Below are 18,711 nucleotides of genomic sequence, written 5' to 3'. Positions count from 1 at the left end.
TTTGCTTGACGGCTTGCTTTCGTCCCCTCATGTCAAGCTAGACCACCGCACGGCGGGCCAGTTGAGCACGGTGGTAAAGCTCTACTTTTTCGCGATGGACATGGACAGTGACATCTCCCGTGTCACAGAGGGCTGACGTCCATGTGTGGCGTTGCATACGGCCCCCACCTTTGTGGGCACACAGTCCACTGGCCTCCCACCAGAGGCTGTCGGGACTGCCTTTGCAGCTGACATGATGAGACGCAACAGGCAATTCATCCCGTGTGTGTCACGTCTTTCACGCTCTCTGCTCTGATCGAGGATGAGTGCCGGGATTCCCTCAGGGAAGCCTTACTGCGCCTATGCGTGGGCCTGTGTCCCCTGGACGGTCCATTTGCTGTGGTCAGAACCGACCCGGCCCCGCGGTTTGCAGCCTTGTCCGTGGATGATCTGCTGGCGCAACACCGGCTTGTGATTGTGATTGAAGCGCAAAGAACGTGAACAAGAACCCGGTGGACAAGAGGGCGGTCCAGGAACTGCAGGTGGAAATCTTTCATTTGGAACCCAACTGTGTTGCTGTGTTGGCCCTGCGATGAGGTGGCGACTTGTCCAGGGTGTACCCCGCCTTCCGCCCGATTGTAGCTGAGATAGGCTCCAGCGCCCCCCGCGACCCCGAAGGGAATAAGCGGTAGAAAATGGATGGATGGATGTGTTGCTGTCACGCCCCTCATGCTCTCCGTAGCTACGGCGTGATTGAACGCCCTTATTAAGGCTCGCGGCTAATCGGCGAGGGAGATGTTGTTCCAACGTGACTAGTTCTCCCACGGGCAGCTTCCCGTCGATGATCTTGAGCTCATCTTGCAGCAGCATGCACATCGTGTTGCGAACCATCCCCATAGCATGAGGTCTAAGGCCCCGTCTGGTCGTGTGGACTTGTCTCCGGAATTTCGACCCGGGGATTTGGTGTACCTGTACGACAATTGCAACAAGTCCAGGGCGAGGGATCGCTATCTGGTGACCTCTGTGAACGGGGATTGGTGTAACATACCGAAGTTTGCAGGTAGTCAGTTGTGGCGCACTTCATATAGACTGAGGGTGGGTGACTGCCACGTTGTGCGCGACCAGGTCACTGTGTCTGACTTACACGAGGTGGGACTCACATCGGATGAGGAGGGGCCTGCAAAAGACTCATTCCTGCGATGCCCAGACATCCTGTCAGCTATACCTAACCACCCCTGGCCCCCGGACAACCCTCACCTTGCGGCAGGGCTGCCTCTGCAGTTGGACGGAGCCAGCGTGGTCGTGCCTGTGATGGGTGGTGACTGGTCCAGTGAGGTGACTGAGGATGTGCCTGCCGTGGCTCCTAAACTTTGGCACTTACCGTGGGTGACCGAGCTGACCAATCTAATCAGTGCCTTGAGCCTGAATTTAACCAACCACAAAAGGCACCAAGCAATATAAACCAATTGAAAACACCGTAATGCGGGTCTAGCCTGAGAATTTAGCAGAGAGGACAGCACTGGCGGGCATCTGCGCCTGTCAAGTGTGGCGGTATTCAGATTTGTGACTGGATCGAGATAGAAGAGGGCAGTAGCGGTATACCATCAAATACTTCTCAATTGCCAAGAAAAATAAAAGAAAATGATTATGAGTCTTGGATGGATAATTACAGATGTATAAAAAAGATCAAATTGATAATATTATACCGATGCCGCATACTGCAGTGCATGTGCAACATCCCAGGCATGAATATGCAATTATCAAAGAATTGAAGTTTAAATCATTATCAGATAGACAAATTAATTGAGGAAAAGATTCAGAATATGTCAAAATATACAGATGCATCTACAAAACCCAAAACCAGTGAATTTGACACGTTGTGTAAATCATAAATAAAAACAGAATACAATGATTTGCAAATCCTTTTCAACCTATATTCAATTGAATACACTGCAAAGACAAGATACTTAACGTTCAAACTGGAAAACTTTATTTTTTGCAAATATTAGCTCATTTGGAATTTGATGCCTGCAACATGTTTAAAAAAAGCTGGCACAAGTGGCAAAAAAGACTGAAAAAGATACTTAACGGTCAGACTGGTAAATGTTATTTTTTGCAAATATTAGCTCATTTGGAATTTGAGGCCTGCAACATGTTTCACAAAAGCTGGCACAAGCGGCAAAAAAGACTGAGAAAGTTGAGGAATGCTCATCAAACACTTATTTGGAACATCCCACAGGTGAACCGGCTAATTGGGAACAAGTGGGTGCCATGATTGGGTAACAAAAACAGCTTCCATGAAATGCTCAGTCATTCACAAACAAGGATGGGGCGAGGGTCAGCACTTTGTGAACAAATGCGTGAGCAAATTGTCCAATAGTTTAGGAACAACATTTCTCAACAAACTATTGCAAGGAATTTAGGGATTTCACCAACTACGGTCTGTTATATCATCAAAAGGTTCAGAGAATCTGGAGAAATCACTGCACGTAAGCAATGATATTACGGACCTTTGATCCCTCAGGAGGTACTGCATCATAAAGTGACATCAGTGTGTAAAGGATATCACCACATGGGCTCAGGAACACTTCAGAAAAACCAGTGTCAGTAACTACAGTTTGTCGCTACATCTGTAAGTGCAAGTTAAAACTCTATTATGTCAAGCCAAAGCCATTTATCAACAACACCCAGAAACGTTGCCGGCTTCGCCAGGCTCAGTTTTTGGAAACTGGACATTGCGTCCTCCGGACCAAAGAGGAAAAGAACCATCCAGATTGTTATAGGCGCAAAGTTCAAAAGCCAGCATCTGTGATGGTATGGGGGTGTATTAGTACCCAAGGCATGGATAACTTACACATCTGTGAAGGCACCATTAATGCTGAAAGGTACATACAGGTTTTGGAGCAACATATGTTGCCATCCAAGCAACGTTATAATGGACGTCCCTGCTTATTTCAGCAAGACAATGCCAAGCCACGTGTTACAACAGTGTGGCTTCATAGTAAAAGAGTGCGGGTACTAGACTGGCCTGCTGTAGTCCAGACCTGTCTCCCATTGAAAATGTGTGGCGCATTATGAAGCCTAAAATACCCCAACGGAGGCCCCCGGACTGTTGAACAACTTAAGCTGTACATCAAGCAAGTACGGGAAATAATTCCACCTGAAAAGCTTCAAAAATTGGTCTTCTCAGTTCCCAAACGTGGATATATCTGAAGTTGATCTACAGATTTAAGCATTCAAAGTTAAAAAAAATATCTAAATATATGACCCACTTTTAACACTTTTTTGAGTGTGACCCTCAAGGGTCCAAAGGTTTTATAATGTAATTTTGTTTTTCAATTTTTCATTTTTCAATGCTCAAACAATTATTATGAATCAAAATCAATGTCATTGCGAATTATTGACCTATTCAAGGCTCCAACTACCTCACATCAAATGTTTTACTTTTGAATTTTCTTTTGGAAAATGTTCCATAGTGTGCCCGAATGCAGCTGAGATAGGCACCAGCACTGCCCGTGACCCCGAAAGGGACAAGCGGTAGAAAATGGATGGATGGATGGATGTGTTATGGGACGTTAAAAAAATAAATAGAAACATTTTATATTAACGGATAGATCTAAAGTTGAACTACAGATTTAAGCATTGAAAATAAAAAAACAAAAACAAAATTACTTATTTTTAAGACCTTATTGGCTGAGACCCTTTTGGGTCCTGGGACCTATAACGTTAAAATATTCAACTTTTTAGTTGTTGGAGGGAAAATATTGCATAACTTTTGTTTATGCCATACAAAAAAGGGGTTTCTTTGACAAAAGGGTACAAAATAAGATATACAAAAACATAAAAAACAACAAAGACTTAATCCAGCCATCCATCCATTTCCTACTGCTTGTCCCTTTCGGGGTCGCGGGGGGTGCTGGAGCCTATCTCAGCTGCATTTGGGCGGAAGGCAGGGTACACCCTGGACAAGTGGCCACCTCAACACAGATAGACAAACAACATTCATACTCACATTCACACACTATAGGGCTAATTTAGTGTTGCCAATCAACCTATCCCCAGGTGCATGTCTTTGGAGGTGGGAGGAAGCCGGAGTACCCGGAGGGAACCCACGCAGTCACAGGGAGAACATGTAAACTCCACACAGAAAGATCCTGAGCCCGGGATTGAACTCAGGACTACTCAGGACCTTCGTATTGTGAGGCACATGCACTAACCCCTGGTCCACCGTGCTGCCCCACAAAGACTTAATATCAATGGATATATCTTAAATTACTCTACAGATTTAAGCATTGAAAGTAAAAAAAAAAAATCTAAATATATGACCCACTTTTAACACTTTTTGGAGTGCGACCCTCAAGGGTCTAAAGGTTTTACAATGTCGTTTTTTTTTTTCCAATTTAAAAACGGTCAATGCTCAAACAGTTATTATGAATACAAATCAATGTTGTTGTGAATTATTTACCTATTTTAGGCTCCAATTACTTCACATCAAATGTTTTTTTGGGGAAAATTTTGCATAGTGTGTGTTTTACTGTAAATATTTTTTGACAATTTTGACAAAAAGGGCATAAGACCAAAAAAGCAACAAAAAAAACATTAAAAAACTTTATCAACGAATAGACTTAAAGTTGATCTACAAATTTAAGCATTGACAGTAAAAAAAAAAATATTGCTATATTACTTACTTTTAAGACTTTAATGGGTAAGACCCTTTCGGGCCTGGCCTATAACATTCATAACATTTAGGGAACCCCCAAGGATTCAAGTGACCTTTGCACTGCCGCCATCTTTCAATCTTGAAAATTGTCATGGTATATTGGTCAAGTGTAAGGGTGGCTCACCTGAGGTTATTAAATGGGTAGAAGTGTAACAACAGACCTAATTGGCAGCTAAAGCTCAAAGCCAGACTGCAAAACTCCATCAAACATTGAGATGATTAATCTTGTTGCATTAATGAGGCGGATTTGACATGGCGACATTTACTGTAACAGCGCTTGTCATTCTCCTGCTGTGACTCAACACAGAGCCTCCGATTACACTTGGCACTACGTGTGGAAAATAGCTGACACAGCAAACCAAATCTGTGCGTGTTTCCCCGGGGCTAAAGGTGGCTTGCACAGCGGCGTAATCACCTTTCCTACGCAGCACAGCATTAAGGGGGTAACCTTGCACATGAGAAAAGTCCTCTCTTGATGACTAATGGGTAAACTAGCCTGTACACGACCCCACTGTAACACTCATGCCTTTACGTCATAGATAAAGAAAGAAAAAAATAATCTGGAATCTGACCTAAAATGTGGCATGTTGCAATGTATACGTTTGCGGCCACATTCATACTTGTTATCTCCAGTTCTATTTTTAGAATGTGTCGGCACGTTTTCTGTGTCATGGTAGGCCTTTGACCAAAAAAATCTAATTGAGAGATTGAAAAATGTTCCACACATTTTTAATGCTACATACATGCCTTCAAGTGTCTTTGGTTTAATGCCCAGTGGCTTTTGTCTTGGTTAACATGCCTTATTTTCTTCACTCGGTCAAACTTTATTTATTTATAGAACTTTTTCATTTTTTATTTGATTTAAAAAAAAAATTTTTTACATTTTTTATTAATCAATCAAACAAAATAATACACAATAATACAATAATAATACAATTCCAATTCCAATTCCAAAACCAAACCCGGCCCAGCTACATTCAGAATAGCAATCAACAGGGCAATTGAGAGGACACACAAATATTACACAAAACAATCCAAAGGTAGTCAAACAAAAATGAATATAATCAACAACAGTATCAATATTAATAGGAATTCCAACATAGCAGTGATTAGAAATCCCTCATTGACATTATCATCACAGCCATTTATAAAAAATAAAAACATTTAAAAAATAAACAATAGTGTCACAGTGGTTTACATTTGCATTGCATCTCACAAGCTTGGCAACACACTGTGTCCAATATTTTCCACAAAGATAAAATAAGTCATATTTTAGGTTAATTTAATAGTTAAAACAAATTTATATAATGGATCCCATATTCCAGTGGGTTTAATCTTCGTTTTACCTTGGTTGACGTGCCTTATTTTCTTCACTCAATCAAACTTTATTTATATATATGTATATATATATAGCACTTGTCATGCACAGGCAACTGGCAACCTCTAAAATATTGTATAAAACGTATTTAAAATACATATAGTGCATCCATCACTTTTTCCACATATTGTTATGTTACAGTCTTATTCCAAAATGGAATACATACATTTTTGTCTCACCATAATGACAAGATGTGTTTTTATTTTGCAAATTTATTAGAAAATAAAAAAATACCAAAAATCACATGTACATAAGTATTCACAGCCTTTGTTCCATTCTTTGTTGATGCACCTTTGGCAGCAATTACAGCCTCAAGTCTTTTTGAATACGATGCCACAAGTTTGGCACACCTATCTTTGGGCAGCTTCACCCATTCCTTTTTGCAGCACCTCTCAAGCTCCATCAGGTTGGGTGGGAAGCATTCTTTTTTTATCCAGGATGTCTCTGTAAATTGCTGCACTCATCTTTCCCTCTGTCCTGACAAGTCTCCCAGTTCCTGCCGCTGAAAAACGTCCCCACAGCATGATGCTGCCACCACCATGCTTCACTGTAGGGATGGTATTGGCCTGGTGATGAGCGGTGCCTGGTTTCCTCCAAACATGACGCATGGCATTCACGCCAAAGAGTTCAATCTTTGTCTTATCGGATCAGAGAATTTAGTTTCTCATGGTCTGAGAGTCATTCAGGTGCATGTTGGCAAACTTTTTACAAATAAATGGCATCCGTCTGCCCACTCTACCATGTACAGGCCTGATTGTTGGATTGCTGCAGAGATGGTTGTCCTTCTGGAAGGTTCTCCTCTCTGCACAGAGAAATGCTGTAACTCTGACAGAGTGACTATCGGGTTCTTGGTCACCTCCCTGACTAGACTAAGATGAATGCAACAATGTACAGAGACATCCTGGATGAAAACAAACGCTGCCCATCCAATCTGATGAAGCTTGAGAGGTGCTGCAAAGAGGAATGGGGGAAACTGCTCTAAGATAGGTGTGCCAAGCTTGTGGCATCGTATTCAAAAAGACTTGAGGCTGTATTTGCTGCCAAAGGTGCATCAACGAAGTATTGAGCAAGGGCTGTGAATACTTATGGACATGTGATTTATTTTTATTTTTATAAATTTACCAAAAAAATTAACAAATCACATTATCATTATGGAGTATTGTCTGTAGAATGTCTAGGACATAAATGAATTTATTTCATTTTGGAATATAGCTGTAACATAACATGTGGAAAAAGTGAATCACTGTGAATAATTTCCAGATGCTCTGTATAAGTAAAAATAAAAAATAATACATTAATAAGTGAATAAAAACTAAACTTAAAGAGAATAATTGTAAATTAATGCAATTGAAAACCTAAGAAAAATTTAATATGATCAGCAAAAAGCAGGATTAAAAAGCTGAGTCTTTAACCTTAAAAAAAAAAATAAAAAAAAATAAAAAAATAAAATATATATATATATATATATATAGATATAGATTACTGCAGTCCTGTTCCACATAGTGGCTAAATGCCATGTCACCACAGGTCTTTGTTCTGGTATTTGGAAAAGGTAAAAGTTTGTTGCCAGAGGCCCTTAGGATCCGCAAGGGCTGATATGGTAAAAGCAGGTCAGATATGAAGGCGTTATTAGGAAATGTATAAATTAATGGAGACAGTGCAGCGACTTTAAAACTGGTGTAATGTGGTCCCACCCTCTGGTCCTTGCCAGTAGAAGTGCAGGTGAGCGTTGAAATATTTATGTATTGTGTTTGAAGACTTCTCTTTTTAGTAACGCTTTTAGTTAATGCACCCTTTAACTATCATTTTTAATCCACTTTTTATGGCGTTGCCCCTGTTGTTTTAGATTAATTGTTGTTTTGATTCACATATGTTTTGTACAGCGCTTTGTGATTTTATCTGTGAAAAGTGCTTTATAAATAAAATGTACTTACCGGTACTTACTTTGGAAAGACCAGAGCAGAGCATTACACTTGTCTAGATGACAGGAAATAAAAGCATGCATTAGCACGTGTTGGCCTGAGAGGAAAACGGGCAGACTTGGGCTTTTTTGTAGTTCACGAATACAATATATAGTTACTATGAATTGCTGTTATTATAGGTGCATTTTTTTCCCACTAGAAGACTATTTTGTAATGTTCCAATATATCTACAAACTGGCTTGCAAATGTTAACACTTGCCTATTGCCAATATAAAGATAATATGGATCTATGTGCACTGTCTAGCATTCACTGGTCTTTGTATCAAATTGATTAGAAATAAAATTTAATGGATATCACAGCCAATATTTATTGTAGAAACACAAAATGCAAAAAGGTCACATTAAAAGCCATACATACAGTTTGCAGACCTACAGTCAATCCTGGTTGTGTCTGATAAATGAGGGTCAAACATGTTTCTCAGCTTGTGAAAACAACGTCATTATGAAATATTTTGAAGGCAACCATCTAGTGCTTGATTACATGCAGGTAAAGTAATATCAACTTTCCAGACAATCATCAAACTCAGAATAGATCTTAATTTAACAAACTAAGTGGTTTAAAAAAAAGACAAAGTAGTGAGCAGTGTGTCATAGTTCTAAAATAAAGGTTCAACTTCCCATTGCAAAGCAGTGCAAGTTAAACATGTTGCTTTTTCGACAGCAAGAAGAAAAAGATGTCACTTCTGACAAAAAGACATATCTTTACAAAACATCAGCAGAGCATGTGCTCCTTTAACAGACAAGACAAACAGCAAATCCATATATTGCTTCACAGAGGACTCAGACAGATGTAAAACAGTAAAGCCTGGACACAAATCAAAAAGTCCAGTGTTTAATTCCAAGTCTTCAGTTTGTTGTGTCAGTATTTGTTGATTCCAAATATCCGCACTCCATGGAACTGAGGCAACTTTGGCAGCAGGACACTGAGGAGGGAGCAGGTGTTGATTAAGAAATGCGTACGGTCGTACTTTGTGTAGAAACTGGCAAGAATGTAGCTGTAAAGACAAAGACATCAAATGAGTACAGTACAAGGTCAACATTAAGGGGCAATTATTTATTCACTTTTACTTTACTGGCAGTGCAGTTGCCAGAATTTTACCGTAAAAAATACTGTGGTACTGTATAAACAACAACTGTAGATTTTACCTCCTCCTTACATGCCGCTGCCCTGCCAACGCGCACACACACACACCCACTGTGCCAGTGTCACTTCTCTGGTGTACTCACAGTTTGGAATCATTAAAACGTCTTAATTCTAACAGCCAGCTTGCTGCAATGATTAGGAATACAAACAAACTCCACTTTGCCTACTTAACTAGTGGAAAGGAGGGAGTCAGGAAGTGTTTTAAATGTAGAAAAATAATCATATGTGCCTCCACTGCGACAGCAGTCATGTTGTAGGTTTTAGCGCTTCCAGATATAAGTGTGAACTATACGCTAATTTGTCTTAGAAATTGCAACGGCAGAGGATGCATGCGTATGTGCGAGCCAGTCTGCCCCACAACAAGAGGATAGAGAAAAATCAGGAACTTGTTGTCAGCACAGCAGTGCTATCTTCAGTGCTAACTCCTGTGCTTTTTGACTGTCTTTTTTTTTTTTAGCCTTTTTGTAGTTTTGTTGGCTCAATATGAGTACTAAGAAAGCAATAGACAAGCAATGAATGTTTGAAACAATCAGGAATAGAAACAATATCTACAGCATTGTGGACACGGCTTCCTGCCTCAATCCTTTCCACTGGTAAAGTAAGTATAATGGATTTTACATTTTTATTCCTAATCATTGCAGAAAACTGGCTGTTAAAGTTAAGGAGTTTTAATGATTCCAAACTGTGAGTGCACCACAGAACTGACACAGGCACAGTGTGTGTGTACGAGCGTCTGCAGGGCAGCAGCATAAAAAAAAAAAAAGGAGAACAGTTTAGCTCAGGGATGTCAAACATGCGGCCCGAACGGGTTTAAACCGACCGCGAGATGAGTTTGCTAAGTGTAAAAATGAGCTGCATTTTAAATGAAAGAAACCGCTGTTCTAAATGTGTCCCCTGGATGTCATAATAGCACTTCTGTTAGGCAAGCAAAAGGTTCTTGGCCCTCCACTCTGCTGCTGCTTGGTGACATCATATGCAAATACGGTGTTAGCTTTCACTGTTATGCTGATGACACCCAACTCTACATGTCCCTAAAGCTGACCAACATGCCAGATTGTAGTCACCTGGAGGCGTGTCTAAATGAAATTAAATAATGGATGTCCAGCAACTTTTTGTATCTTAACGCTAAGAAAACGGAAATGCTGATTATCGGCACTTATTTAATAACATCACTTTAACATTTGACAACCAAACAATTGTACAAAGCGACTCGGTAAAGAATCTCGGTACAATTTTCGACCCAACTCTCACATTTGAGTCACACATTAGTCACACTCTTTTTTTCATCTCCGTAATACCGCTAAGATTCGTCCCATTTTTTCCACCAATGAGATCATTATTCATGTGTTCCTTACGTCTCGTCTCGATTACTGTAATGTATTATTTTCGGGTCTCCCTATGTCTAGCATTAAAAGATTGCAGTTGGTACAAAATGCGGCTGCTAGACTTCTGAGAAGAACAAGAAAGTTTGATCATATTACGCCTATACTGGCTCACCTGCACTGGCTTCCTGTGCACTTAAGATGTGACTTTAAGGTTTTACTACTTACGTATAAAATACTACACGGTCTAGCTCCATCCTATCTTGCTGATTGTATTGTACCATATGTCCCGGCAAGAAATCTGCATTCAGATAACTTCAGCTTATTAGTGATTCCCAGAGCCCAAAAAAAGTCTGCAGGCTTTAAAGCGTTTTCTATTCGAGCTCCAGTCCTTTCGAGTGCCCAGTTATAGATGCTACCGCAGTAGAAGCATTTGCCGTATTTTTCGGACTTTAAGTCGCAGTTTTTTTTCATAGTTTGGCCGGGGGTGCGACTTATACTCATGAGCCACTTATGTGTGAAATTATTAACACATTACCGTAAAATATCAAATAATATTAATTAGCTCATTCACGTAAGAGACTAGACGTATACGAGTTCATGGGATTTAGCGATTAGGAGTGACAGATTGTTTGGTAAACGTATAGCATGTTCTACATGTTATAGTTATTTGAATGACTCTTACCATAATATGTTACGTTAACATACCAGGCACGTTCTCAGTTGGTTATTTATGAGTCATATAACGTACACTAATTCAGCCTGTTGTTCACTATTCTTTATTTATTTTAAATTGCCTTTCAAATGTCTTTTCTTGGTGTTGGGTTTTATCAAATAAATTTCCCCAAAAAATGCGACTTATATATGTTTTTTTCCTTCTTTATTATGCATTTTCGGCTGGTGCGACTTATACTCCGGAGCGACTTATACTCCGAAAAATACGGTAGGTCCCATCTTAAAACTCATTTGTATACTCTAGCCTTTAAATAGACCCCCTGTCTCTCTTTTCTGCTCTTCCCCTCTCTCCTGTGTGGAGAGGTTATCAGGTGACCACGGATCAGCCTCCACAGATGACGCGCTAGCTGTTCCAAGTCGGGACCCAGGATGGACCACTTCTCTGTGCATCAGTTGGTGACGTCTCTGCGCTACTGACTTGTCTCCATTTAAGATGATCCTCTGCTGGTCTCCCAATGGACTGGACTTTCACATGAAGTTGGGACCCAGGGTGGACCACTCCTTATGGATCAGTCGGTGACGTCTCTGCGCCCTGACGTGTCTACATGCAAGAGGATCCCCTTTTGGCACCACTATGGACTGAACTCTCATATTATTAATCGTATCCATTCGGCATCCATTGCACCGGTCACCCAGGGGAGGATCCCCACATCTGCGGTCCCTTCCAAGGTTTCTCGTTGTTCCCATTGGGTTGAGTTTTTTTCTTGCCCTGATGTGGGATCTGAGTCATCGTGGCTTGTGCAGCACTTTGAGACATTTGTGATTAAGCACTATACAAGTAAACTTAGATTGATTGAAACGTTCATACAGGTCGAGCAAGAAGAACAACACACAGTAAAGTGCAGCTGCGGCTCTTCCCTCTCGACCCAAATGAAATGTAAAACCTGCCGTTTTTCGTCTTTTGCTTCAAACTCATCATTTGGCACCCTCATCTTCTCAAAATGTCTCGGTCAAAAATGAGAAATGTGGACGCAGAGTGCAGAGTGTTCCAAGAAAAAATATCTTCCTTCTATTTATTAACGGAAGTGAAAGAGAACCCACACATCTTTGTGAGCAAGTTTTCTCTGTAAGGAGCATTAATAGAACAATAAAACACTCAAGGCTCATGCAAAAGCACTTGAATAATATTCTGAAACTGTCTGCCAATTAGGATATGACACTTGATACTGATGTATTTGTGAAAGCTAAAAGATGCAGAAGTAAAACAAACAATTGGTAACCACACTTAAAAAGCTGCATGAGACATTGCACCTTGATGTAATTCTGTGAAAATGATTGTCCTCTGTGCATTTAAAGAAAGTGAACAATGTGTGATTTACTGCAATACTGTCAGTCTTTGTCTCTCTTGGGGCTGTGGGGGTGGCTGAAGCCTATTCCAGCTGCATTCGGGCGGAAGGCGGCGTACACCCTGGACAAGTCGGTTCATGCATTGCACAGCTTTTATTTTTCTATCAATACACAGTGATGCCTACAAGACAGGAAATTACTCAACCCTTTTGAATAGTTTCTATCTCAGTTTGTATGGTTTGTTGCGTTAGCACAGTATTGATATATGGAAATGAAAAATGAGGTTGTTGATACCTAGAAATTTGTATTTATTATTTATTTTTGCATTTTGTTCTATTCCAGATAGGTTGTGATTTACAGTTTATTGGCTTTGTAGATAGACTGAGACAAAGTCTAAGTTCATGTGTTCTTCATGGTGTTTTTGCAACTGCACCAATTTTTTCTCAGATATTTCAACTACATTTTCAGAATGTGCTTGTTCTATTGAGGGCCAGAGTAAAAAAAGGAAAACCATCTGAAGTTGTCGTAATTTTCTTTTTTAAGTTATTATACTATGATTTTATCAGTCCGGCCCACGTCGGAATAAATTTCCTCCATGCGGCCCATGAGCTAAAGTGAGTTTAACACCCCTGGTTGAGCAAGTTGTTTTTTTAACTTTGTTGTTAAATAGTACCGTAAGTTGATCCATCATTCCCTTGTTGTTTTTTTTATAAATGGTATTGAATAGTGCTTTATATTGTGTTCAAAGTGCACACACTTTTACTCAAGTACGGTATGGACTTTTGTCAAGGCTGTAATGCATTATTCATGTTTACATTTTTTCTTATGAGGAAATTTGTTTTAATATACAATATATTATATATTTTTATATTTATATATATAAAGTTAAGTTTGTAAATTGAAGTTCCACTGTATTTTCATTGAGCAACACATCTTTACTATCCCCAAAGAGGGCAGTTTCAATTAATGATTTTATTTGTTTTAGTTAAGTAATTTTTTTTTTTAATGTATTCTTATTTCCAAATGTTTTAAGTAAGACAACTACAGAGTAACACTATTTTGGACAGTAATAAATCAGATACTGACACTGCACTGCTGTGTTTTTAACAAAAGTGCAGGCCTATTGTAGTGGGAGTCCTTGGCTAAAAAAAATATATTCCACAGGTGGTATAGATGTACATGGTGCATGTATTCAGATGCATACTCAAGAATGAACACAGGTGTTATGAGTAAACGACAGACCAATTGCACGCTGACATAAACAAGTGTAGACCCACTTACAGAACAATTGGTGAGATGGTGAGGAATTTGCGTGAAGCTGTGAACTGTATGCCGTAATCCATCTGTTCCCAGTGTGTGAGCAGACGAGCTTTGCCTTGGTCCGGTGTCTCAAAGGGTGTTCCCTTTACCGTATGCAGGAACAGGTACATCACCTACACAAGTACAGGAAGGAAAAACACTTGGTCATTGATCAACATTGGTACTTCATATCCTACTCTCTCCCTGAGAATACATTTAAGTAAGAGACAATTACTGAGCATATGCAATCAAGGAAACATGTATCGTTTTAATTACACAATGTTTCAGGCCACAAAAGCAATGTCAAACGTTATTATAAAAAGAATATTGCTGCTGAGGAGTTTCCATCATCGTGGGCGGAGCTCACTGATGTCATGATCTTCTGTCGAACGTCAACTAATCGAGAATGAACAGCGTCTTAAGTCATACACTCCATTCTACCCCAATTGTTCATTCATTTATTTTATATCCCATATCCTTGAAATACTAGTTATGGTGCAACTAGATTACTTCCTACAAACCCCGTTTCCATATGAGTTGGGAAATTGTGTTAGATGTAAATATAAATGGAATACAATGATTTGCAAATCCTTTTCAACCCATATTCAGTTGAATATGCTACAAAGACAACATTTTTGATGTTCAAACTGATAAACATTTTTTTTTGCAAATAATCATTAACTTTAGAATTTGATGCCAGCAACACGTGACAAAGAAGTTGGGAAAGGTGACAATAAATACTGATAAAGTTGAGGAATGCTCATCAAACACTTATTTGGAACACCCCACAGGTGTGCAGGCTAATTGGGAACAGGTGGGTGCCATCATTGGGTATAAAAGTAGATTCCATGAAATGCTCAGTTATTCACAAACAAGGATGGGGCGAGGTACACCACTTTGTCAACAAAAGCGTGAGCAAATTGTTGAACAGTTTAAGAAAAACCTTTCTCAACCAGCTATTGCAAGGAATTTAGGGATTTCACCATCTACGGTCCGTAATATCATCAAAGGGTTCAGAGAATCTGGAGAAATCACTGCACGTAAGCAGCTAAGCCCGTGACCTTCGATCCCTCAGGCTGTACTGCATCAACAAGCGACATCAGTGTGTAAAGGATGTCACCACATGGGCTCAGGAACACTTCAGAAACCCACTGTCAGTAACTACAGTTGATCACTACATCTGTAAGTGCAAGTTAAAACTCTCCTATGCAAGGCGAAAACCGTTTATCAACAACACCCAGAAGCGCGGTCGGCTTCGCTGGGCCTGAGCTCATCTAAGATGGACTGATACAAAGTGGAAAAGTGTTCTGTGGTCTGACGAGTCCACATTTCAAATTGCTTGTGGAAACTGTGGACGTCGTGTCCTCCGGACCAAAGAGGAAAAGAACCATCCGGATTGTTATAGGCGCAAAGTTGAAAAGCTAGCATCTGTGATGGTATGGGGGTGTATTAGTGCCCAAGACATGGCTAACTTACACATCTGTGAAGGCGCCATTAATGCTGAAAGGTACATACAGGTTTTGGAGCAACATTTGTTGCCATCCAAGCAACGTTACCATGGACGCCCCCTGCTTATTTCAGCAAGACAATGCCAAGTCACGTGTTACATCAACGTGGCTTCATAGTAAAAGAGTGCGGGTACTAGACTGGCCTGCCTGTAGTTCAGACCTGTCTCCAATTGAAAATGTGTGGCGCATTATGAAGCCTAAAATACCACAACTAAGACCCCCGGACTGTTGAACAACTTAAGCTGTACATCAAGCAAGAATGGGAAAGAATTCCACCTGAGAAGCTTAAAAAATGTGTCTCCTCAGTTCCCAAACGTTTACTGAGTGTTGTTAAAAGGAAAGGCCATGTAACACAGGGGTGAACATGCCCTTTCCTAACTACTTTGGCACGTGTTGCAGCCATGAAATTCCAAGTTAATTATTATTTGCAAAAAAAAAAAAAAAGTTTATGAGTTTGAACATCAAATATGTTGTCTTTGTGGTGCATTCAACTGAATATGGGTTGAAAAGGATTTGAAAATCATTGTATTCCGTTTATATTTACATCGAACACAATTTCCCAACTCATATGGAAACGGGGTTTCTATGTCGAAATAGCTAGTCTGCAAATTCCATGTTTGCAGCTTCGTGTCACGCCGACCTTAATCACTCGGCTTCCGTCCGCTCCGTTTCACCCTACGTCCGTGTTAGCTTCTATAAGCAGTAGTTCATCCTTCGTTCATTCAGCTTAAAAAATATAAGGTTGTGAATCCTCATTTGTCCAAAAATAGTCATCTCCGTTGTCCATTACCAAGTCTGCCATGATTACAACACACACACGCCTGTTTCCGGAAGTAAACGGTAAATGGATTATTATACTTTTATACGCTTTTTTTTACCTTCAAGTAGGGCTGGGCGATATGGCCTTTTTTTAATATCGCGATATTTCAAGGCCATATCGCAATACACGATATATATCTCGATATTTTGCCTTAGCCTTGAATGAACACTTGATACATATAATCACAGCAGTATGATGATTCTATGTGTCTACATTAAAACATTCTTCTTCATACTGCATTAATATATGCTACTTTTAAACTTTCATGCAGAGAAGGAAATCACAACTAAAAAAATCAAAAATGTTTTCATACGGTGTTGATCTGAAAATGTTTGCCTCTGCATTTTGATGGTGTGGACGTGTGGCACCGAACGGAGATATTGACATGCGGAGTGAGCACTCTTCATTCTCTAGCAGGAGACTTTTCAAATGATGCTACATATTAGCAGTAATGCTACTTTTTATAGCAACGCTTTTGCCCCACACTTGACAAATTACGGTTGTCTGTTCGACATATTCCCACTTGAAGCCAAACCACCGCCAGACCATGGACCCCCTGCTGTTTTTTGGGGGAATTAATTCTTCCTTCATTTGTTACCAGATTCGCACCTTCTCTCTCTCGTATTACCACTCGCACGGCTGCGCTAGCATCACAGCTAACTTTAGCCATGCTGCTACCTCTCTGCTCTGCGAGGGCGTATACGTATATTACTTATGACGTGACAGTATGTGACGTGTGTAGAATGTGCGCTTGTCTGTCTGTGAGAAGGAGACACAGGAAAGAGTGAGGAGAGACTGTAGTGTAATGCCAGCAGCTAAAAGCAACTGCGTGAGAACGTATACTCGAATATCACGATATAGTCATTTTCTATATCGCACAGAGACAAACCCGCGACATATCGAGTATATCGATATATCGCCCAGCCCTAACTTCAAGGTAATCAAAGCGCTTTGACACTATTTCCACATCCACCCATTCATACACACATTCACACACTGATGGCGGGATTTGACCCACTCAGGAGCAAAGGCGAATTTATGTGTCTTACCCAAGGACACAACGGACGTGGCTATACTGGCGGAAGCGAGGATCGAACCTGGGACCCTCATGTTTCTGGCACGGCCGCTCTACTACACGAGCCACGCCGTACCAAGTAGGGACACACGTACGTTTATTGCCGTAAGTCAGATGTGTGCTCCTTTGGAAACGGAAATCAATGCGCAGAAGAAGTCAGTTCCGGCAATGATTAAAATGACTAAAATACGGTAAATATTGTACATATTACATATTGTTATGAACGTGACTGTTACTAAATTATATACATACTTGCAGTGTTTATACAAAACGTTGATGTAGGGTTTTGAAGTTGTTTAAAGGGCTTTGAAGGCTACAACGGTGACTCCCACTAGTTAAACCTTCCAAGCGTTTTTATCATCTTTAAAATCCTATTAAAAAAAAAAGATGTGTGTTCTTGTCTCTCATAATGCTTGTTAACGATAGGCACAATTCCAAACAAAGTGCAGTTCCCCTTTTAGCACAACTCATAAGCTCAAGAAGAAGAAGAATTTGAAAACTTGCCAGGTTGTGAATAACATTGGTTAGGGTCCAGACAAGTGGCACAGTGAAAAAGGGAATGCTTAGCAGGATGATGTGCAACACCACGGTCAGCAGCATGTAGGCGAGCCATATGCCTCGGCTGTTCATCACCTGTGTGTTGGGGTTGACTTCGCTGTGAGCCACGCCCACGTTCATCTTGGACAGAGGGAGACAACATTTTAGATGCTGAAAAAATCGATTCGGTCGTGTGGTCAATCCGCAGAAACTAAAATAAAATTTGTAAGTTATATGCACACATACAAATGAAAACTCATTGACTGCAAGTCATCTCTTTTGCATTAAAACAAATATTTGTAGAAAATTAATCAGTGTTCAGTAATTACTGTGTATGAGTACATGTCGTGGAGAAGTGTGCATAGTTTTTCGATATTGTATTTACTTGACTCGGTAGTATACTTATGTTTTGCATAATTCTGCTGCTCACTTTCTTGTGACATAGTTGTGTATATGGAAATATGTATCAGATATTGCTGGGCACATCTGTGTCCCACAAGAGATAATAGTGTACGATATATCCATCTATGGGCAGCACAGTGGAAGAGGGGTTAGTGCATCTGCCTCACAATACGAAGGTCCTGAGTAGTCTTGGGTTCAATCCCGGGCTCGGGATCTTTCTGTGTGGAGTTTGAATGTCCTCCCCGTGACTGCGTGGGTTCCCTCCGGGTACTCCGGCTTCCTCCCACTTCCAAAGACATGCACCTGGGGATAAGTTGATTGGCAACACTAAATTGGCCCTAGTGTGTGGATGTGAGTGTGAATGTTGTCTGTCCATCTGTGTTGGCCCTGCGATGAGGTGGCGACTTGTCCAGGGTGTACCCCGCCTTCCACCCGATTGTAGCTGAGATAGGCTCCAGCGCCCCCCGCAACACCAAAGGGAATAAGCGGTAGAAAATGGATGGATGGATGGATATCCATCTAT

The 18,711-nt window shown here is 40.5% G+C and overlaps 2 protein-coding genes across 3 annotated transcripts in view; one reads left to right on the top strand and one right to left on the bottom strand.

The window, feature by feature from the left end:
• Positions 1-8,342: 8,342 nt before the first annotated feature.
• Positions 8,343-18,711, bottom strand: part of ormdl2 (ORMDL sphingolipid biosynthesis regulator 2) — a 10,899-nt gene continuing 530 nt past the window's right edge. The window contains exons 2-4 of one of the 2 annotated variants that reach the window (XM_061984119.1): positions 17,754-17,927; positions 13,829-13,980; positions 8,343-9,054 (exon numbers count right to left, since the gene is read on the bottom strand). In XM_061984119.1, coding sequence (XP_061840103.1) covers positions 8,919-9,054; positions 13,829-13,980; positions 17,754-17,927 — 462 coding nt within the window. In that variant the 3' untranslated portion in view covers positions 8,343-8,918. The remainder of the gene's footprint in view (positions 9,055-13,828; positions 13,981-17,753; positions 17,928-18,711) is intronic. The other variant, XM_061984125.1, reaches the window with a different exon arrangement.
• pan2 (poly(A) specific ribonuclease subunit PAN2) overlaps positions 18,580-18,711 on the top strand; it is a 32,213-nt gene continuing 32,081 nt past the window's right edge. The window contains exon 1 of the mRNA XM_061984066.2: positions 18,580-18,711. This exon is cut by the window's right edge and continues 65 nt beyond it. The gene's annotated coding sequence lies outside the window, so the exon portion shown is untranslated.

Source organism: Nerophis lumbriciformis, linkage group LG01 (genome assembly GCF_033978685.3).
Source record: "Nerophis lumbriciformis linkage group LG01, RoL_Nlum_v2.1, whole genome shotgun sequence".
In the NCBI taxonomy this organism is placed as follows: domain Eukaryota; kingdom Metazoa; phylum Chordata; class Actinopteri; order Syngnathiformes; family Syngnathidae; genus Nerophis; species Nerophis lumbriciformis.
This window is presented reverse-complemented; position numbering and strand designations above follow the sequence as displayed.